At 39.0% G+C, this 24093-nt stretch overlaps 1 protein-coding gene across 3 annotated transcripts in view; it reads right to left on the bottom strand.

Moving 5' to 3' along the window:
- Positions 1–24093, bottom strand: part of LOC109985509 (protein diaphanous homolog 3) — a 167203-nt gene that overhangs the window by 87336 nt on the left and 55774 nt on the right. For all 3 annotated transcript variants that reach the window (XM_065952839.1, XM_065952841.1, XM_065952840.1), the window contains 3 exons: positions 7474–7569; positions 5173–5267; positions 2037–2138 (listed from right to left, as the gene is read on the bottom strand). In XM_065952839.1, the coding sequence (XP_065808911.1) occupies positions 2037–2138; positions 5173–5267; positions 7474–7569 (293 nt within the window). The remainder of the gene's footprint in view (positions 1–2036; positions 2139–5172; positions 5268–7473; positions 7570–24093) is intronic.

Genomic DNA, 24093 nt, shown 5'->3' with positions numbered 1-24093 from the left:
CCACAGAAACTTGAAATATCACAAAATCTCTTTTCAAACGCGACTTCCACAGAGTGTGTGCTCAACTGTATTCGGGGTTCTCCCCAGACAACAGGCATTATATCACATTTTAATATTACACATTTAATACTTAATAATAATAATTATGATGATGATATAAGGCAGCATTAAAAAAAAAGAGGACAAGTCCCAAGATACAGTAGCAAGAGGGACAGCAAAGACAATGGGCCTGCTGATACACGTATATCCTGGATTTCTCTAATTCTATCTATTACAGTCCATTTACATGAAAAAAGATTTGTGTGGGTAATTATGTTGGCTACTTGTAATAGATTGTGGAGTGTCAAAAACAATTTACAGCTACTGTACTGTAAAGAGCTGACTTTAGTGGAAACACATTACAGAAATTAATACTCTGTAGGAAAGGGAAAAGCTGCTCCTGCCTTTTGACTTCCTGATGCGAGGAAACATTAACTTATTCATGTAGCTGCACAAAGAAGTGTTAAATTATTATATGACCCTCTTGTTGTTATTTCATTTTAAAATGCTATCACGACTAATCATTAGAATACACTACTACTACACACTACCACTCACAAGGTAGTTCAAATCAAGTGTAAGAGTGGCGGACATGAAAAAAAAAGAAAGGGTAAAACGCATGTGTTTGCACATTGGTGAATTAAAAATTCCCTTTGAACCTGAGCTTTTCTGAAAGGTGAAAGCACACAGGCATCCTTGGGCCCACGCACACACGGCAGTGAAACAACATTATATAAGCAGGCTGTTCTTTGTTGTATTCCTCCCTGATGAACTATACACAACAGCTGAGCATGCGTTATATTTTATCTCTCCCCCCAATCAACCGCTCCGTCACTGCATTTTCAATCAGTGATAAGAATCTCCTGCATGGGTGGGATCGAACCAGGTAGGTGCATGGGGCAAAGGCCTGAGATTATTATATGATTTTGTCAGAAGCTTCCTAACTAAGCAGAAACAAAAAAAAGAATCCAAAAAGTGTTGCACTCCTCAAACCTTTGAAAAGTCTTATTGAAAACGATCCTGAAATAATAAGGGAGCCTTGGAGCTCTAATGTGCATAAATTAGTGTCGCAGTCCCATAGACTGTAAAGTGCAGTCCACAGCCTGTGGACCACATGTGTCCTGCTTTTCCTCTTAAGGATTACACTGTGTCCTAACAGCACGCAAGCATTGGACATTGCATCCTGCACGCTAAATGTACACACTGCATCCGTTGATTCTCGGCTCTGTCAATTTCAGTGAACATTAAAACAGACTGTGCTTTTGAATCGAAGGTAGACAAACAAAAGAGTTGGGCTTTGTATTGATGAGCTATACACTTAAACCACAACACTCAGAGGCTCGACAATAAATAGCTTGTGGAATTAAGTTTTTCTGCGGTGTTCACATATGTCAAAGTGCGACATTTCAACAAGGATACGGATATTATTAATGCACCATTGTCTCCACTTTGTAAAACAAGCTAACAAGCTCTGTTGAGCAAAAAAAAAACGCGTGCCAATGCCTTGTAGAGCCCCCCTCCTTTCTTGTTTTGTTGGTACACGAGCGGCAGATAGATAAATAGAAAAGTAGCGTTGGGGTACAAACGATGCTGTGCATTGCGTCGCCCGCAGGAAACAATACAGTCAGGCAGATTTTGTCATCCATGCTTGCTCCCGTTGCATGCTGTTAGGACAGGCTGTTACAAAGATAGAATTCTAAAAAAGATCAGGATTAGGAAATATTCATATATAAGTGTCCCGTGTGTTTGTGTTGAATGTGCGTCTTTAAAAGGAGAGTGAAAGAAAGGGAGGGATATGTAAATAGTAACAGACCAGCTTTATAGAACTATGTGCGTCATTATGTTTTTTTATACACAGCACACCCAATTTTATCTTAGTCAATACATAATACACAAGAGTTTTTGAGTTGTATGTGTAATTGTGAGTGTGTGTGTGTGTGTGTGTGTGTGTGTGTGTGTGTGTGTGTGTGTGTGTGTGTGTGTGTGCGTGTACTCACCACAACCCCAAACTGCTCGGGCTCTGACAAGTTTGTGTACTCATTTTTATACTTGGCCAAGGCGTTGAGCTGCTCCTGCTCTGGTAGGTGCTTCACAAGGTTCTACAAAGAAGAGAGAGAGAGAGAAGAAAGAAAAGAAGTTAAGAACAGCATGGAGGGAATCCGAGCAGAGAAAAGAGAACGGTGTGTATTCATCAAAGAATGTATTCAGTGTGCTAGCAGTGTATTGGTGCCTGACCCTCTTTATTAATTGTACTCTGTGTGACACATTTTCATTTTTCCTTTGCTCCACCATTTACAAAGTTTGCAGCAGGTGGATTGGCTGTATCTGGGTTCAAACTGTAATATGGTTTCCCACGGTCCATGCCTGAGGAGAGATTTTGTGTTTTTGTGTGAATTTCATTCCGAATGGGCCTCAGGACTCGGACTCTAATCTAACCTACTGCTGTTTTATTTGCTGTGTGTTTTGGTTTCAGTTTCAGCGATGATGCTGAGCTTCAGTAAAAAATAATATTCTGTAACTTGCCATAAAATGTTTATTATCAAACATAGACTTAGACAACCGAAGGGCTACATATGTATGTAGACAATTGAAAGTGAAAAAGTGATTAGATTATTTAAACAGCCAAGAGGGATAAATGTAAAATAATTAAAGCCACTGTGATTGCATTGCCTTTTCATTTGAATCTAACAGCCATCTCAACAAATACTGCTACTGTGTGGTAAATATGTCGGCCTAATGCATTTAAATTGGGTCGGAAATCTGTCCCTGATGCCTAGAGTAAGAACAAATATTGCCTCTTCCATTACATTAGTTTTTATTGATGCAATGTAATGGAATTTGCCTTAATGACTATTAATTATTTGAGGATTGTAATTAACAATTATCGATCAAAGGAACAGTTAAAAATGTACATCCATAGACAAAGTTTGTTTGTGTTTATTTGTTTTAACACCGCTTACCCACACCCTCATCGATTAATTACAGAAAATCTAAAATCCTTTAATGTACTTCTGCACTTCCTGGAGATTTGCTACAGAGACTCTAAGCTATAAACCTATGACACATTTGGTGACAACCTTATATAATAGTCTTGTACATTTGGCTTGAACAATTTTCACTAAAGGCTTTTAGTGCCTTTGATTCCTGCAATTCAGGCTGCAGTAACTCCTTATTTGTCAGACTGCCCATGAAGACAATTAAAGGCCTACAGCTTGTGGAAATACAGCTGCTGATGTATATACTGTACAAGGACATACAAGGACAAACGAGAGCACAATTACTTATCCTAGTGTCCACGCACTTGTTACCTGTGTCCTTCAGAAATGAATTTAAAGTTTCATGGTTTGTTTGTAACTTCCTTCAGCGCTGACCTTATCTTTCCTCAACTCCTGTAAGTAACCTGAGGTCAGCTGACCATTTTTTCTGACTGTTACCAGGCCTGAGCTTGAGACAGAGGGTAGAAGGGCAGTGGAGCCGACGCACATAAATCAGCTGCACTGAGGCAAAATAAAAGAATAAATTACAATAAATGATTGGCCAAAATATCTATACTGAGAGTTAAGTGTACAGTTAAAATAACCAAAAGGACAATACAATCAATTGTTTTTGTTTAAGCTTTGACAATGTCAAACACACAACATACACATACTGTTCATTTAGGATGTGTGTGCATCACCGGCTACTCCTGCAGCACATGTGTTACAAAACAACAACACGGTTTGATACAAATATGAATACATTTATTTGCAATAAGTGTATTCATTACAATAATGATAAATCTTTCATCAATCTGTGGATCACATGCGGGCCAAATAACAGGGATGGGTCACCGATCAACTGGGATCAGATGCACCACTAATAATGACACAGGTGGGTGTTAAAAATGGTGTATATTGGGGCCCCAGTGGATAGTGCAAGGATGTGCCCCATGTATGAAGGCTGTACTCCTCCAAGCGGGCTGCCTGGGTTCGAATCAGACCTTTGTCTCCTTTACTGCATGTCATTTCCTACTCTGTCCACTGTCCTTTCTCTGAAATAAAGAAATAAAACCTTCTTGGGTTGCTTGTTTAGCTCAGTTTGTGGAGCAGACATGTCAACATGAGCTGCTGGGCTTGCCACAACGAGCCAATGGGCTTAGATCAGTGATCTCACACTGACAATGACGTCGGACTGACAAATTTTTATCAAGGGGGGCTAGAACCGAGCGTTACGTGCAGCTAATGCTGCAGCTAACAGGAGGACATAGGAGAAGCCGTGTTTCCGCAGACTTGGAATTTTTGCACATAGATGTGCCTAAACATGCACAGGACACTTTGAAAACACACTAAAGAGCATATAAAACCAGAAAAAGCATAATATGGGACCTTTAAATAAAAAACTATATTGGTCAAGAAGTAGCAGTTTAAGATCATTGGATCAGAGCTAAAATGAGTCAATATGGAAGAGGCTTATTTAAAACTAAAAAGGAGAAAATGACAAACAAAAACAACAACAGAGAGAGTAGACAAAGAAAGGCAGACTGACAGTATCTGTCAGACACAAACCCATCTGCACATCTGGCGGATTGATTTGTATCTTGATGTTCTGACTGGAAGACTGACACTTTTTGTTTCACAAAGTTTGTTTTTAATATCAGGCATTTATCCAAGAAGTGGGTGTATGGCACAGAGAGGTCCTAAAGTTTTAAAGCAGTTACAAAAGAAGGAAAAGCAGGAAAAAAACAACTTAAAAACAGGTTGCTATACAACCAGCTCAGCACTTTTTCTTTTTTTTTTTAATCAGATTTCCTGTGCTTAACAACTGCTTCAACATCTGTTGTACTGTAGGCTTTACAGATGTCCGATTCTGCCGCCTCAGGCAACAGGCAGATTCAGGACCGACAACTAATCAAGACCATAGAAAAAGTTTGAACTGACCATCTGAGCAGGAGAATGTTAGCGCTAAAAATATATATCCAGCCTCAAGATAAAAAGTTGTACACTGCATAATCAGTTGTTTACAATATAAAGTTTCAATACAAGAGCATGGAAGTTCACCGCTGAGTTTTAGTTAAAGGTGGTTAGTCCAAGAAAGTCATTTGTAAAGTCGGATCGTTACCAAAGTTCTTAACATTTTTATAACTTTGTGCCCTACCTGAATCATAGGTTCTGTGAGTTGCCCCTCGTCCACCTCCACAATCATCCGACGGATTTCCTGATAAGGCATACGGAAGGAACCCAGGAAGATAGCTGCACAGACACAAAGGAGATGCAACAAATGCTGTTAATTAAAAAAAACAAGATTCACTGATGACCACTGTCCCAGGAAACTGTCAATTCAAACCAATATTGTGCCATTTTTTTTTTTATATCCCAGTAGAGTGCAGTTACTATACAAAGATTCAGTTAGTGTTGTAGTATTTGAGATCGGGCTTGAGAACACATTCAAGGTCTCGTCCTCGACCTCGTCTAGGAATCTTACTCGGTCTTGTCTCGGTCTCAGACTGGGCGGACTCTGGATTTTTATTCAAGACCCGTAATGTCATTACTGTGATAAGAAGGAAAACACCCCTTTTTAAAACGACATGTAACTTTTATTTATTCATAGTTAGATTTTTTTCCAGCTGTAACATTCCAGTTGTTACGGTCAAAAAGTGACACGCCTCCTGCACAGAAGATGAAGATTTTTCATTGATATTTATAGTCTTGTCTCGTCTCGCCCTGCCTTGGTCTCGATCCCTAAATGTCTTGGTCTTGTCTCGGTCCTAGAGCACTCTGGTCTCGGGTATGTATTAGATTGGGTTACTGCTGTCTTGAATAAAACACTAGGTCCAGTAACAATGTAGACTGCACTGTATGAACCAGAATATATTCAAACTTCTTTTTATCCACCTCTGCTTATAACTTTATTATTATTTCTTTTTAGATTAGATTTAGAGAAGCACAGAAGATTTCACTGTACAGTACATATGTGCAATGACAGTAAAGTATTGTGCAATAAATGTAACAGCATTTTATTGGATAAGAATTTAAGAATAATGAATTACAGAAAAACCGCTCAAGGACAAGTGAAGGACATGAAGATGGAACCGAAGGGAAATACAAATACAAAGTCAGCCAGACAGAAAACTGTTTTTCCTGAAACATTGATTTGAAAAATTACACTGGTTTAGCAAGAGTGAGATCCCTAAAACGAGTAGACTCACCGGGGACTGAATGGCAAATGCCTTGTCAGGATAAGTCATTAGTCAGGCCATCAGGATCATCATAAAAACCTTAACAGTTAAAAAGTGTGTTGCCAGGCTAGAAAATTAAAGATGATTTGAAAAAACGGAGTTGGAATGAGCATCATTTAATATCCTCGAGTTTTAAATGTGTGAGTGGATAGTACTAAAAATACTTAAAGACATCAAATATGCAAAATGTACAGAAGAGCCAGCACTGGCTCTCTTTAACAAATGATAAAAAGCTGCACAGCTGCAAAAAGAAACCTTTATAAATTCAACAGAGGTCTAACCGGCTCACTCGTATTTGTTCCTGTTCAAACTCCTGTTAAAATGTGGTGATCTTTTTATACTTCAATTGAAACCTAACAGATTATAGCTCACATTATGTGGAATACATTTGGCTGCATCTTAATAGTGACTTTATCAATCAAGCAGCAGGACAAAAAAATCTGTCTCACTAAGTTTCAACCTCAATCAAAGCTTTAAGAATCTTCGCCTCCTATGGTAGAAAACATAAACCACCTGCTCTGTTTTTTTTCTCTCTCTCCTTGCTCCTCGCTGTATCATTTCCGCTGCGTGATTTATCACTGTTACTGGGCTGATTAGTCTCATTTTCTTTTAATACATGAAACAAAGGTCACGGCTCCCCTTGATATAAGCCAATGAGGTGCTAAGATCTGGGAGCGCTTAAGAGATCAGCTGGATCCTGATTACTGCCGGGTGCTTTTAAAACGGTCGTTTTAAAACCAAGCATGCGTGTGAAAATGTGTGTGTGTGTATGTGAGAGAGTAAGAGTGAGAGAGAGAGAGAGAGAGAGAGAGAGAGAGAGAGAAAGGACCCAAGCCCCACAGGCGGACAGATTAATGTGAACATACATAGAAGCATTTACCTCCTGTTTCCACTCTCTTAAACGAGTGCCTAACATTATTACTTAGCTGTATTTGTGTGTAAAAACACAAGTCACAGGAAGCCACATTCACAACTCATGTGTTGACTTGCTTTAATTGCTAACACATTCCCTACCAAAGTTCCCAATGGGGGCCACTTTATAAAGTCAAAAGAACATAAAAAAGGAATCTAGAGCTGACTTTAGTGAGATGAAGTGTAAAAGTGAGTACAATGTCTAGAGTGAGCAGCTGGGAATGCAACAACGTGACATCAAGATGTATGCGGGTGTATAAATCCAGTCCTTTGGAGGAGGAGTGGGCTGAGAGGAAACAAATACTTACATAGATTCTGTGCAATCTTTGGATCGAGCACCTTGAGCTCTTTAATTCTCTTCTTTATGGATTTCTTATCCTCCTGATCCTCCTCTTCCTTTTTGGCTGATGAAGATAGAAACACAGGATTAATATCAAGACACAAACAGAAAATGTAGCCTGAAGTAGACACTTACTGCGTTGCTGACATGTGTATGATACGCACAAATTCAGATACAGTGAGATTATGAGATTTACATCAATTTACAGTATCCAAGTAGAGCAAAAAAGAAGAAAGTAACAGCAAAATTGTTCATATAATGTTCTTATACTGAACTGATTTTGAGATTTCCACAGAATTCCTTAAAAAAAAATGATTTTGGTTGTTGTTTTTTTTATGAACAATAAAAGTCAGGAAAGGTTGAATGTTATACTGCTCGAGAAGCATGGAGAAACAGGATTATGGGGAAGTGTTAAGATCATACCACTGACAAAAAAAAGGTATGCGTGAGCCAACGCTGTTCCATAAAAAATAATCAGGTTATAGGTGAAGGTAAGTCTGGTGTCTGTCAGGTAGGTGGGATTGTGATAGTGCTGTTGCTAGATTGAAAAGGCATCATGAGATCAGGATTGCAAACAAGAAAACCAATACTGAGACACACACAAATGTATGTATACACACATACACACACACACACACAAATACACAGCCCTCTTGAGCCACACTCACAAAGAGGAGTTCATGGTTGGTTTTAATTATTTAAGACACCAGATTAAGAGAACAAAATGTGCATCCCAGGAGTATGCTGGGTAATTGTCTGGTGCTGTAATTATAGAGGAGAGAGGAGAGGAGAGGAGAGGAGAGGAGAGGAGAGGAGAGGAGAGGAGAGGAGAGACTGGAAAGGTATTTCTCCTTTTTTAACATGTTCTTGGTCTTCTTTCGTGGGTCCTGTTTCTCATTAAAAAGTGAGAAGGTGTGCTGGGAGCTCCAGCAAAAAACTGTTGGCATGTCCACAAGGATGCACATCAACTGCACAGTTCCGTCCACCACACAAAGGAATGCACAAACACAGCCACACACTGAGCTATGCTTGGACTTACGTGGCTCCTCTGTCGGTACACTCTCCTCACAGTCTTTCATTGTGCGAGAGAGAGAGGAAAATGGAAAGGATAGACAAGGAGAATGATGGGTAATGTGGACCATGGAAGAAGAGGAGAGAAAATAACGAGATAAGAACTTTCACAGGAATGCATACTGAACACATACAGTAAGGAGACTTGAACATAGAAAAGGAAATAGAAAACAAATGACCTTTGCATTTAAATCTTACTTAACTAAATCAAAAACATTGAAATATACAATACACACACATAAATACTGTATTTTCAGTCTTGGCATAGATTAAAGCAAAATCATTTTGTTCACCATAAAGATTTAATAATATTACTTAAAGGGATACTTCACCCATTTGCATTTAGCATTGTATCAGTAGTAAACTGGTAGCATTTTTGAATGGTCGTGCATCCAGCCCTCATTTCTCCCTGAGACTGGAAAGTTCTGTATTTCTAAGTCTGAAAAGGAGCTTCCAGTGATGCAAATATCGTCATATTGCGTCACTGGAAGCCGTTGCGGTTAGCGGTGTGAAACTACAACGCTAGTTCCTCATATTTTCGACCACTGAAGCTACAGACCAATCACAGATCAGTGGGTGGGAACTCACTCCCAGAATCGAAACTTAACGTCCGCCATATTGCTTGGAAGCTATGCTAACAGGCTCTATGGAGAAAGATGATAACTGCGAAAAAATATAAATATAGCGGCGAGAAGGCTGCAAATATGTCTGTAAATGTTTTTATTACTATATTTCTACTGCTATACTGTATGAAACTGTACTGATTGAATTTCCCTCTAGGATTAATAAAGTATTTCTGATTCTGATTCTGAAATCGAGGACCTTAGTGGTAGTGCCTTCTGCCTTTTCTCGGCCAAGAAGGCACCAACTTCAAAATGTATTTCACATTTCTACTACATATATGACCCAATGTCAATACAGATTCATGTTTCAACGGGTGAAGTATCCCTTTAAATAAATGTCAATGTCACCAAAATGAAAAATATTTGTGGTTTTGGTTTGGGAAAGTTGGGAGAAATGGACAAAAAAATAACAAAACAAAAAAAACAGCAATGAAGATTATACTGTTTGTGATTATGCCATAGAAGGTTAAAAATCTATTTTCTAACTTAAATGTTTGTTAACAGACAAATTAAAGTTCAAGAGGATACATTAAATATATAATACTGTTCAAATTGTTAAAGAGAAATGACATGTAATCTGCCAATATAATACTTAGTATATAATACTTGTGTAAACATGCTTAACAAGTCATAATGCAAGTAGTTTCCTTCGCACAGATTGTCTCCATGAATATATTCAGTGCATATGAAGAGTAGAAATCAACCATGTTCAATTGTAAGGAAAGAATGAACTCAATAAATAAAAGAAATATTTCAATAATCATCTTAAAAACCAGAGTAAAGAACTGAAGTACCTCTTCTAATGGGCTCTTCAATCTGATGTCATAAGGTATTTGAATGCAATACAGAGAGTCGTCCCTTAAAGCCTCCAGCCTATTGCATTGAGATGTTGTATTGATCTACTCATCATAACTTATAGCCGCACATAATCTCATTTATTACGCCAACGCAGCCCAACTCTCTCTCAAACACACACGCACGCTACCAGAGTATTAACCACCTTGTTTCAGTGCATATAAACATACTTGGCTGGGTCACATAATCCATGAATCATCTTCATGAAATACTGCAAGGGCTGCATCCATCTCTAGCATACAAGAGCTGGTGATAAGATAGGAATCATATAGCGGATGCACCAACACACGTACTCACACAACAGTCTCTCTCTCTGCCTCAGGTGTTATCGGTTAAATCAGCTAATTAGATTGCTCCCTTCCAGCATCACCCCCTCATCCTCTCTGGCCCTAAAACATCTCTTATTCGGGGAAGCCTGCTCATTATACATGAGCCAATTAAAATGCCCCACAGGGGGTCAGAGGTCACTGGTTAATCAATCAGAGGCAGCGGCGACTGTTGTAGTTATCAGATCGCGCTATCGCCCAGGAAGTGGAGGCGATAAGGATAAACTTGTGAGTGCGGAGCAGTGGGGAGTCTGCATGACATCACAGGTCCAGAAAGTGGAGGAAAGAGGCAAGGTGGGGGCACAGCAGTAGCAGACAGGTATGATCTCTCAAATGGTTTTGTATATTTGCCAACATTTGACATGTTAAAGATGAAAACATTATTGAAAATAAAGCTCTGTGAGTATAGAGACTCACAGGTGTAGATATTGGAGAGTCCAAAAGAAACAAGTACATCGCAAACAAAACTATTGATTTAAACCTGAGTTAACATCAGAAGCCGAGATCAGATACCACGAAAAAGGGAAGCTGGGCGCTGCCACAAAACAAGAGATTTCAGTGCATTAGAGACAGACAGCAACAATGAGTTGCCTGAGCTGAAAGGCTTTCGCTACTCTGCTCTGTCACACACACACACACACACACGCAACTAACTGTCTTACATTTGAGCACTTACAGGCCTCTCAATGGGGGCCTGTGATAAAAGTCAAGCTGATGGTGGAACTTTGGACAAAGTAGGTGAAGAGATAAGTAGGTGAAATAGAGGAAAAAGAATCAATTATCTCTTAAGCAGTATTGTAGATTATTTGGGGGATACCAAAATACTAAATATGTCAATTTGTGACACTCTCTTCTTTGAATGGAACATAATAGGGAAGTCTTGAGTATAACAGAATGTAAAAGTTGATTTATTTTCCCCAGAAGAAGAAAATGTTTAGTTTTAGAATGCAACACTCTTCTCACTTGTAATAATACTTCTGAACGGTTTTGATCCAATCTCTGCCACAGTTTAAAAGGCACTAGACAAAAATATGACAATGTGTAACTCTGCGCACACACACGCCTCTCAAACAGCGGCACTTCCCACAAGGCAGTATCAGTGGATTGCGCCGTCAAAGCACTAAAGGGAATGGTGGATGAAATAAAACTGCTGCGAAAGAGCATGACTGATGCTCTACATGACAGGCAGGCCTCAGAGACAGGCAAGTAACACCTCAAATCGACCCCTTCCCCCCACCCCCCTCACACACACACACACACACACACACACACACACACACACACACACACACACACACACACACACACACACACACACACACACACACACACACACACACACACACACACACACACACACACACACACACACACACACACACATACATATACAAAAAAAACCTCCTCCTCCTCTTCAGTCCTCTTCACTCACCAGCACTTCATCTTATCAGGATAGATTTCTAATCAGAAAAAATGCCTTACTGGAACTGCCCTCTTTTTTTGCACACACACACGCACGCGCACGCACGCACGCACGCACGCACGCACGCACGCACGCACGCACGCACGCACGCACGCACGCACGCACGCACGCACGCAGGCACACACACACAGGCACAGAATACTAACACTAACGTGAGAAAACAAACAAACATATACCCAAGGGAGGTAAACTACTGACAGCAGTGTGAATGAGAACAGCAAGGGATATACAATGTAGGTGTGCGCTTATTTACCACTGGATTCAGAGGTATCACATACCCAAACTGACTACTCTTGATGAGACTTCATTATTTATGGGATGTTGGAATGATACTTTCGCCTCTCCCCACCCTCAGAAAGCAGATACTTCAGCGCACAGCGAGGGAGGGAAAGTTGAGAGGGCAGCTGCCAAAGGGTAATTAAATCACTGCGGTGTTTCCAATGGCCAATCAAGGCAGTCATGCAGGTAAAGTTTAAATCCCTACCATTAGGGGACGATTCTGTAGCAGGGATAATTCAGAGGTCTTAATTCAATGTGCTAAGACACGTTGCACACATATATGAAACACACAGACCATTGCCTCAAGCAAAATCCACTATGAGACATCTGATGCACAGGAGGGGGGCTGTCTGCAGCAAGTGAACAAATCCACCATTCCGACACATCTGTCAACTCTATAGTCAACAGAGGGGAGATGAACAGTCAAACCAGCCGCACGCTTTGACTGTTGACTCACTGTTTGGTTTGAATCCAGCTAAGTCCTCAACAGCCTGACAGGAAGCACTGGAGACAACCAGAGCATCAACGGGCAGATACTTTGAAGGTACGCACCTTACCCTCACCTTTTCACACTCGACCATCCTGACTTAAACCGACATGACGCCTTGACTGGTCTGTTTGCACACGGCCTCTGCGACTCACAACCCCCACCGACAAGTGTGAGACAAAGAGAGAGGGAGATCAGAGTAATGAAGTGAGGAGCTGTGTTGTGAGTGAGCTAATCAAAGTGAACCATGCAGGGCCACCTCTCTCTGTGATCCAGACTAGATGACCCAGGGCCATAATTAGTCTGAGACTTTCATTCTGATAGCAGCAAATTAACAGACTTCATTAGGCTTCTCTCTCCTCTCCATTCCCCCTATTTTCCTTCTTTACCATGAATCCTTTCTAAATGCAAACCATTAAAAATATCCCTGCATGAGCATCAGCGTTTCCAACATACCAGTCAAACACTCTTAAGGAAGAAACTGACATGCCCTACTGCACAAAGACTATGCAAGTGTATTCTTTGAAAATATATAGATGAATCTGTACTGAAATTATAGACACTACATCAAACGATTCATAATTGATTATGGGCTTCTGTTAATCAGTATGTGCTGGCCTGTAGGGGTGTAGTTACCAGTAGCTCTATTCTCAGTGGAGTAGTGCCCTCTAAAGGCCTCTTACAGTCCTACCAAAGGCCTCTACCTATCTTTGAATGTGTGTGTGTGTGTGTGTGTGTGTTTTTAAATGAGTATTTTCTGACTACTCTGTCATATCAGGTATGAAGCGTTATTATCTCCATTTCATTTCACTACGTGACAGCACCGATCTGAACAGTTGTTAAGCCCAACCTAACATTTCCAAAGTCATTCAATGGATTGATGGCAGCCCAAATCATTCATCTCTGAAGTCATTTGCCATTTTTCTGTTTTCTTCTCTGTGATGTCGCAGACGCGTCTACGCCCACCCCCTTCACCACCACCACCATAACCTCCTCCTCCCCTTTCTCCTCCTCGTACATACACAATCCTACACATGCGGATGAAAAATTACAGCAGAAAAAATAAAGTCGCGAAAGCAAATATGCTTTTAACGAGCCAACCCATTACTCTGGTGATATGAGAACATAAAAACACAAATTGGGAATAAATTGAGGTGCTGATGCTTGAGAAACTGATGCATAGGAAAGGCAGGAGAAAACAATGGAGGTGGAAAAGAGAGCAAGAAAAATAAAAAGGTTTACTACACAGAAAAAGTAAAAAGGAGGCAGGGAGGGAAAGCACTGGTGAGGTCCTCGTGTGTGTTTTTTTTTTGCTGAAAACGTGGCACTTCAAGACAAAGTCAAAGATCCAGGTAATAGAAAAGATGGTGATTGTTTTTGTTCAAGTAGGGTGCTCATGAGCCAGTGTTATCGTAACATATCAACCATCTTACACCAGAATGAGGTAGCACTATGAGATTTGAAAAAGTGTATGAATAGTAGCTTGGACACTATAACAAAAAAGAGGGGAAAAAAAGCCATTTGTTGTGTGTACTACGTATCCAGACCTTCCCTTTCAAACACAATGAAAAGAGCCTTTAATGATTATGCATTTGATGAGAGCTCTTGTAATGGCACACATTTTCTGCAGCCACATGAAAAGTCATTATAGAACTAATGGTGTTCTTCAAAATGTCACGGCAACAGCATAGAGAGAGTGCGAGAAAAGCAAAAAAGAGGAGCGCAACCGAGGTGAGTGCGAGAGAGAGAGAGAGAGAGAGACACACACAGGAGAAAAAAAAGTCCATTTGAATTGAACAAATATACCGGTGGAAAGCAATGTTAACTACTACACGGCAATAGATGGACATCCTGCTGCTATCCTCAGATGTACTGAGCTGTTCAAAACAAACTATATTTAAAGCTTTTGAAGTCCCTTAAGGTGCTAATTCTGTCTGCTATGCTCACAACTGGACTCCACACACTTCTGAAGCGAACTACATAATCCATTTTACTTGTTTCCCATACCTATCCAAGAGAAAATTAAGGTTAAACTATGGGCTTACTCAAAGCGTCAAAAACTGAGTTCATTAAGTATGACACACTTTTTTTATTTTTAGCGTCCTGTAGGCATTTTCTTTTACAAAATGACCACCTACCTACTTTTATCCCCTCCTCCTCTAGTCCTCGATCCCTTTAGAAATCTACTTTGATAGTGTCAACAAACCTCTTCAGCTCCTATTGTATCATTGTAATTCAAAGCTTAAGAAATTTACTGCACAGAGGAGCTCAAAAGCCTTTGCTTTTCTAAGGAATACACCCACCTTGCATCCGAGGGGCCGATTAGCAATCACTGTATGGATATGTTAAGAGGATCCAAATTAGAGGCAGTGTGAAGCTTACTGAAGGGAGAATCATAGAGATGAAGCATGGGTCTGAATGATCATGGCTGTCAAATGTGTCACATCAATCCCACTATGACAGTCATCTCTGACTGTGGTCTGTCCCTCCACATCAAAGCCCTATCTTGATCATATACAAGCTTTGGCTCTTACAAAGCACACTTTTTCCATTAAGTAGTCCTCCAAATGTGCTTGCGCAAACAAAACCCACACACTTGCTTATTACGCCATGACAATCCCATGGAAATGGGGTGTCTAATTATCTCTTACAGCATGCCAGCAGTGTCTTTCTTTGACTTTCTCTTTGACAGGCTACATTGATCTGAAGGGCCTGATAACCACTTAGAACGAGGCCGTCATGCAATTGCAAAGAGGGACACACTCCAGAAGCATCTTGTTAGAGATTTGCCCTCACTTTGAACAATTCATTAAAATTCAATTAAAACTTAATCATAGTTGTGTGGGATTCCTAATGCTGAATCAAAATAAATGTACAATGACAAATTGGTTGTCAAAGTCAAAATCCATTAATTAAGAGTTTTAATAAGTTATTAACCTGTACTGTATTTTCAAAATTACACAGTGCCCCAATTAGGGCAACGGAAAAATTATTACAAGCAATCGGCTTAAGGCAAGATTGTGATTATAATGTTTGCATAGATCAAAGTAATGCAATTTCTCTGCATACCCAGCGCATAAATACATTCAATAACTGGTCTACAGATTAAAGCAAACAATGGAACAACCCAGCTTCTGCATCGCTCACCACTAAAAAGCCATGTGCTACAACTGCTTTATAATGACTCCTAACATTTTCACCGTAATTAGTGCACAGCAGTAGATGAGGAAGCCCATCACTGTAATGTTACTGACTGAATATGATGAATACTGTAAGTGTAGAGCACTCTACAGGTTTTTACATTTTGCTCATGGTGTTTGCCATTGGCTTAGCCTTTAACTCCTGCACTGAATCAGCAGGCAGAGATAATTAACCAAGTGTAACCTGTTTTTCTTGTGTTTATAAAACATATTGTCATTTATATTGAGTTTTAGTTATTCATTTATTTGAATGCACATCAAGTTACTTCACATCGTGTTTGGAAGTTATTCCAAAGACTTCTAGATGACTTAGTGAGTGAAATTACATTAAAAGGTAGAGTTCTTCTAGGTCTCTTTTTGATGTTAAAATAAATATTAAGAAATAAAGGTAAACAAACTATGTAGATTTTGTTTTGAAAATCCAATGTCTCTTGAGCAGAAGACACAACAAAACGGAAAAGACAGCCAATAAAATTAGCATTACTCAATTTTAACACCTGAGCTCTCCTACACCCTTTCATTTTAGCTTTTTTTTCTGTCTTTCAAATTGCAGTGCTGTGGCTCTGGAGTAGAGGCAGGTTATTAGCAGATGCCTGAATCCTAGAGAGAAATGGCAAACTGATTTTGTGATCTTTGAGGGTTCGGTCTAATTGAGTGTTATTTATTAGCAGAAAAAGAAAGTCCCAGGAAAGGGCAGCTCTCTTCATACTGTTGCTCATTTTTCAACACTTTGGCCAGGAATCTATCTCTGCCCTCTCCTGATACACAAACACAGGTGGAAAGAAAGAGCTGGTTCATTTGAGATGTCAATTAAGATCTATCTACTTTGACCAGGAAGGCAAGTATAACCAAATATAACAATCTAGCAACATGTAGGTTGGACAAGACAAGTCATCTGCTTGTAATGAAAACAAAAGCAATTGGTGGGAATGCATATTGCAAGGAATACAATTATATCCATCTATACATTAGCTAAGGGTTTAAAAAGCATATTTGCAAAACTGCATCAATACTTAAAGGACCGATGAGTTTAGACATGGGGGAGTTCTGTTATTCAAACGTAGGGGTCTAGGTAAAGGGTGCTGCATGATGCACCTGTTGTTGAGCCTTTTAAAGTGGAATTAAATCTTTAAACTCCCCACTACCACCCTTTAACATTCACATAAAGTGTTTTTATTTGTAAGAATGATAAGTTGCTTGTTTAAAAAAACAACAAAAAAAACAGGCCCTGCTTTAAGTTGAAGAAACTGTCACTGTTAACATTTATATTTTTCAGAGTTTATAGTATTACTCTAGTATTACCCTGAGTTTAAGGGTGTGACAATGTGTAAGCATGAAATACACCAAATATTTTTCACTTATTGCTCATCATGTTACTCAAGAAAACAGATTATCATCATCAACTACATCCATTTTTTCAAAAGGGAGCAGTATTCTTTATATCTTTTTCTATTCAAGAAAAAACAAGGCAGAAAAGGAGAGAGGCAAAACTCTACTGATGTCCCTGAACGTTGGATATACAGAATGTAACCTTACTTCTGGTAGAACTGAATAAACACTGAATACGACTTCAGTTGTATGTTAAAAGGGGAACAAGGTTTGATACATCCCTCAATTCCCACCTGCCAGTGTCTCTAAAACACTCTGTGATTTTTCGGCCTCTCTTCTTCCTTACACCCACAGGATAGCCCGATATACCGGTACATGTTTTATCTTCATCTGCTGACACTGATCATCTAAAGAGCTTCTCCAGGGGCTATCTGTGAAATCACAGGCGTGCAGACATTTCTGAGAGCTGTCGGCATTCTCTCTGGGCGTCCACTCACTGCGTTTGCCTGTTTGTTTCTGTCTTTTTTCTTTTTCTCTGTTCCAATAAGAGGAAAGGCTGGAGTAAAGAGCAGTGGTGTCTATCTCTAACTTTTTTTTTTTTTTTCCAAGAGATTCCAATGTATGGATTTCAAAGAAACAATTAGTCCTATGATTTTACCAAAAGTTCATTACTACATAACAAGGTGAGACCATTGCAAAGAACACTTGAGGCTGGGAATATTTAGCTACATGGTGAGTCTAATATGGTAACATATTTCGGGATCATAAAACATCTCTCAGTATGTATGTTCTGTTTAATCTAAGGATTGTTCTCTTCCGTTACAGTTAATTTTAATAAAAGTGATCACACCATTTCAAGAGTCTGAAGTATTTCTATTTATAAAATCCAATGAGAATCAAACATTGATCCAAAATATGAAACCACAGCACAGTCTCAGTCAGGCATCAATCAGTCAATAGATCAATTATTTATCCCGTTATTAATGTGTCATAATATCATATCCATTATTTATCAGTTAGTGTCCAACATAAGCACTTAGGAGAATCTAACTGGTATACTATTAAACTCTACATTAATAAAAAAAGGGGACAACCTCTTAAAGAACTTAAACCTCAACATGTCACACAATAACTTCAAGTGGCTAAGGTTGCTATGGCAATATATGAACCATGGCCTACATTGATGAACAGGAGGAGGATGGACCAGGAGTCCTACAGCCATAAACTTTAAGTCTGAGCAGATGAGCTTTAAGAAACTGAACTTTATATACTATAAATACTCCTAAGGACTCTTCTCCTTGTTGCACCCATTGTTAAGCTGTGACTTCAGAATAAACACACAGAAAAAGCCTAGTTTTGTTAGTTTTAGTAGCTCTCCCTGTGGTCTTTGTTTTAAGGCTATGGCATAACCTTTTCAAAAAGTTCATTAAAAATGAAGATGATCAAATTGAAGAAACTGCAGGGGAGCTCTTTAAGAGATGACATTTTACCTCTAAGAGCACAAAGGCCAAAAATACAATCACCTATTTAGTTAAGCATTCATAATTCAGAAGTTCTTGGAAAGGAAAGAGCATAATGCTGAATAAAAGGAGAAAGGAAAAATAAGGAATGCGGTTAATCCATACGCTACTGTACCAACATGCTAGTTTGAAACAGTTTTTAATGATCTAGAACATTGCTCCAGTTCGATAGTGCAGCCGACTGAGAGGGTACATTTTCAGGGGTTTTGACTCTCTTATAATGAATTGATAACCATGTCTCTGTTAATGTTGAGTATTTTCTCTTAATCAATTACATTTAGATTTAGGATTTTTAAGGCCCTAGCGATTACTAAAGATGGAAAGCAGCTGTTTCAATCGTTGTTTGTTGGCATTTGCACTCGACAATATGCTCATAAAATCTATAACTTTATGTCCATAACTTGCTTACTAAAAGGGATCGCAACATCCTGATTGGATAACAGTGTGTACTTGCATTCAGGGATATGTGTTTAAACTTAAAACCTTTGAGAGTCAAACTTCGAAGAGTTTTTAGAAGAGACATGCAAATTTTCATGATTAATTCAATTTAATTTCAGTAACATCTTGAAGTCTGTAACAACTAAAAATAGTACAATTAAAAGCAAGAAAATAAAACAATTAACGAGTGAAAGAAAAATAATACTAACCTTTGGTTTCTGTTCCAGCCCAGCGTGAAGGCAGGTCATGCAGCCAAGTAGAATTAGCAAAAATAGAGAGAAGAACAAGCAGAGGGAGAATTGAAGAGAAACAGACAGCACAAACAAGAGAATGATAAAAAAAAAAAAAAAAAAAAAGCTAGTTAGTGATGTTTGAAGCAAGCAACATAAACCACTGCACTGGATAAAGAATGAAGTTACAATGAAAGCACAAAAATGTTGCATGCATGAAAGGAAAAAAGTATAAATGTTGTGAACTTTCAAACACCAGACTTGTCAAAAGAGGAAACATATCAGGGTCACAGCTTTCTCGTTATCACAGAGAATGACAACATCTCAAGAGCTGTCAGTTTATGGAAATAGCAGTGATGTGGAATTTGAGTCACCAAGGACATCAATAGTCAATGATGACAGTCTCTCAATGGCACCAGGCATCACAGGTCAAAGCCCGAGTTCTCTCACTTAAACAGCGCATTATATTAAACAGATTAGATGCTCCCATTGCATGCATAACATACTGACTTTCTGTCAGTGAAGATCTTGTCTGTCACATTTGGAACACAAGTGTCATTTGTTTTCACCCACATTCGCAGCAGTGACTGGAGGAAAAACGTGCATTTTGAGAAGTATTTAGGAAAGAAAAGATAATCTCCACACTTTGTATATGTAAAACTTTGAATATGTAAAACAGTCAGATCAAGTTACTTCCTGTGTGCCACAATATCTTCTTTTAGAATCAATTCCACCTCCTAAATCCTCGTGGTTCAACAAAGGAAAAAACAAAACTTCCATAATACTGAGCACAAATCCCAGTTGGTATGTGTGCATTCTTAAAAGTTGAGAGATCTCAAAAAAAATGCAGATTTCTGCGGTGAACTTCACTTTAACTCACTATACAGGTCAACAGACAATATGTGACAATGAATTACAAAAGTGCTGCAGCTTATTCCCCTTTCACTCCTCTCTCTTTTTTTTGAAGTTCCTCGATGAAGCTCTGAGAAGCAGCTCTCTACCCTCACAGTCTTTATCCATCAGCATAGAGGACAGAAACCACAAAGACAGCAATTAAAGCCTTCAGATGTCTGGGGAACATCTTTAAGCTTAGAGTTCAGGGGTTGACACTGTCATATCATTAGCTGTACTTGATTTTTAATCTGTGGTTATTAAACACAATGAGATAACTTTAGCCTGTGGATCTACTGATTAACTTTAGTTAACCTCTCACTTTTTCATATAGCACCTGGAAGCTGCCTGAACGACTTCTGTCTCATAACAACTCCATATCTGAACTTTAGAACTAGTGCTCGAAGAACATTGCACAACTTTAACAGAGCCTTCTTAGAGCGAAGAGAGTGATACCTGTGAGCAGTGTGTGGTTTGTGTTTGTGGGTAGTGTTTAAGGTGTTTGGATAGAGGGGGACTGTTGAGCCAAAGCTTTAACGCTACATTTAAGAAGTTTGAATTAAAAACATAGCTAGTAAAATGGTAATAATAAAAACTGTAATGAGTAAAAGTATGAAGACATTCCTAGCACAACATTAGAGCAAGATATGAGCATATGCATCACACAAAACTGTGTGTCACATGAGGGACTTCTAATAGAGGAAAAACTTTCCTTTTTTTGTCCCCTGTCATCAATTAGTTGACAGCTGAAGGTCATCACTACAGTAGTTTTCATCAGCTTTATTAAACTACACTAAGCAAAGTAATAGACAAGGAAAAAGTCTCTGGAAAAACAGCATCTTACAAGAAACTGTATCCAGTATGATCAAATATAAAATAACTTGCTACATGGAAGTTGTTCAGTGGGATTCTTATCAAGATCTTAGTCTGTCGTCGTTGATTTTGCAAATGTATTTATTAAGCCAACTGCATGTGAAAGTGTCTATTAGTTTTATTATAAGAACATAGTTAAATAACATTAAGGACAGAAACTGAAATATTTAAAGGGATACTTCACCTGTTGAAACATGAATCTGTGTAGGAATTGGCTGATACAGTATATGTATAGTAGAAATGTGAAATACATTTTGAAGTTGGTGCCTTCTTGACCAAGAAAAGGCAGAAAGGGTATTTTTGACTCGTGGATGGAAGACAACAACTCCCAGAATGCACAGCACGGCAGGCCAATCCATCAGCCTCAACTGCTCGTCGCTATATTGCAGATGGTAGAGATAGCCAGGAACATCTGATTTGAGCACAAGACCTTCAAAATCCCCTTCATCCATATCAGTTTGAAGTTGAAACATACTTTCCGCAATTGTCGGTTCTTCTCAGCTTTCTCCACAGAGCCTGTTAGCATAGCTTCCAAGCAAGATGGCGAACATTGCTTTTAGATTCTGGGAGTGAGGTTCCACCCACTGATCTGTAATAGGTCTGTGTGGACACAGCATTTGTCAGTGGATGAGTGTGTCGGACTAGAACAATTTTACTTTAAGCCAATCTATTTTCCAGTGTTGGTGTTGAAATACAATAAAAACCCCGCCCATATAACCCACAAATACTGCACTAAACAGCTATTTATGAAATAGTTTACTCGTCCAACTAAATATGTTCCTGGAAAAACTGCACTGCCGGAGATATGCAATTTAATCTGTATGCAATAAATGAATATTTTAGTTGTGTGACTGGAAATGCCACGACATGAACTAACCAGATGTTCACAGCATCTGCAGCAGGAGAAGTCTTTACGTGTTTTGTTGACACAGACAGTAGACAATATAGTACAAAAGTGGATTGTAACAAAATGTAAGAGGAACATCCTGGGAAAACCACATTAAAGTCGACATCTCCTGCATCCTTAGAATGTTGCTTAAAAAGACTGCCCGGATGGTCAGGGGACCTCTACTGAAGCAGCACAAGCAGTAGATGCAACATCAACAGGAGTACAAGTGGCTATATCAAACCTGGTTTCATTCCCTTGTCTGACTCCCTCTAGGGGAAAAACGTATTCTCCAAACTATTCCTTCCAATTCCCCTGAAATGGTTCACCTCTAAAGGAAAGCATGAGAAATGGAGGGGCTGGCTGAGTTTCTGACATTGCCTCAACTATACACAGACTCTCCCCAAACCTCCTATTTCTCCCGCTTTGATGGGAAGTTTCTTTTTTTTTGTGAGCCTAAAAGAAGACAGATACCAGTGTGCAGCTGCATCATCTAACACAAAGCAAGTTGTCCACCTGCATGCACTGACTCTTTCAGAATAGCAGCTGTGTTGTAAGAGAGCAGACATGGAAGGAAACACAGAAAGTCTTACAAAAGAATAACAGGGCATGTGTTAGCTTCTCCATTTTAGCTAATAGCTCTGAAGCCCTTTTCCATATGCAAATATGAACACATGATCTGCAGATACTCATCTATAATCTCTTAGATTTTGACCTTGGCCTCAAATTCTCCCTCTTTTCGTCTAAAATATGTTCATCTATATTGTTTGCATAGAAGATAAACTGAATTTGGACAAAGAGCTGATACGTTTATTTTAGTAATCGTATAATGGATATATGTTATAGGCAAACCTAAGGTTGTTTTGTGTGTACATACACATGGCGGTTGTTTGCTCAGCCAGACAACCTTGTTGTTGCTACACGATGGGTATCATAATTAACAACACAGGAAGAGTTCCTTACTTTTTAGAAAAAAAAATAGGTAATCAACAACATTTTCTTGCGACAACTTACCGCCTCACTTTGCACCAACACTGATTCACTGCAGTAGGTCACAATAGGACTTAATACATATTCCGCCGCCCCTCGCAGCGTTTCTCCTAACAGCATTCAAACCTTACAACGTCTGAGTGCAGGTTTAATGCTGCTCATGAAAGGGGTTCTTGAGCTGTATGTTCATGGCAGTGTTTTTCCTGTTGAGTATGTTAATCTCCCTGTTGATTTTAAAGTTGCTATAAACAGCCCTAGTTATCAAACCCAGCAACATTATGGAAAGTTTACATTTCAAAGTGTTCTATATTTCCTAATAAACAATTCTGCGATAATATGCCATCAGTCATTTTACAGTTTCCTGTGCAGTCTCTCAAAAAACACTGGCAGAACATTGAACTGTTTTTCAACTTGGAAATGTAGATTGAACTCAGTTTCTTAAGCTCATTTCTGTAGTAAACACCTGTTGTTATCAATTTACATGATCTAGATTTTAATTGATCTGAGATGTAATGTGAGCCGACTACAAAAGCTCTTTCATTGAAGCTTGGACAATACTGATTGAAAATATTCATAAATGTGCAGGCCTCTGCTGCAACATTTATTGCTAAACTTAACCTCAAATTATTATTTTGTTAAGCACGTTTAAAGAGAAAGGATGTATAAAAGCTTAAATCAGCTTACAGTGCAATATTTCCTTATTTCCTGTCGTGCACAATGTCTGTGAAGCATCAGGTTTTACTAACGTTTTATTTCTTGTTTCCATGTCTGAAAATCGATAGCATGGTTGTATACTATATGGCAAGTGACAAAAACAAGGCCATGGCTAATGGGCACCGTAATTACAGGCATAGATCTTTTAGTATGGGTGATTTTAACTTTGCTAATGAGTCCAAGCACATAACATTCAGTGACTAGAAATAATTTGAGGTTTAGTCAGGCCTGGAGGTAATTGTACTTGGTTATAAAATAGATAAGCTCTGAGGTTAGAAAGACAATTGAATGATCATTATGTGACTCCTAAAGGATTGTTCTAGTTAAGAGTAAATAGCTTAAGTCAAGAACTTTCAGTTTACCTCAGCTGCTAAACAGAAATCCTTCACATCT

The sequence above is a fragment of the Labrus bergylta genome, chromosome 3 (assembly GCF_963930695.1).
Source record: "Labrus bergylta chromosome 3, fLabBer1.1, whole genome shotgun sequence".
Classification (NCBI taxonomy): Eukaryota; Metazoa; Chordata; class Actinopteri; order Labriformes; family Labridae; genus Labrus; species Labrus bergylta.
This window is presented reverse-complemented; position numbering and strand designations above follow the sequence as displayed.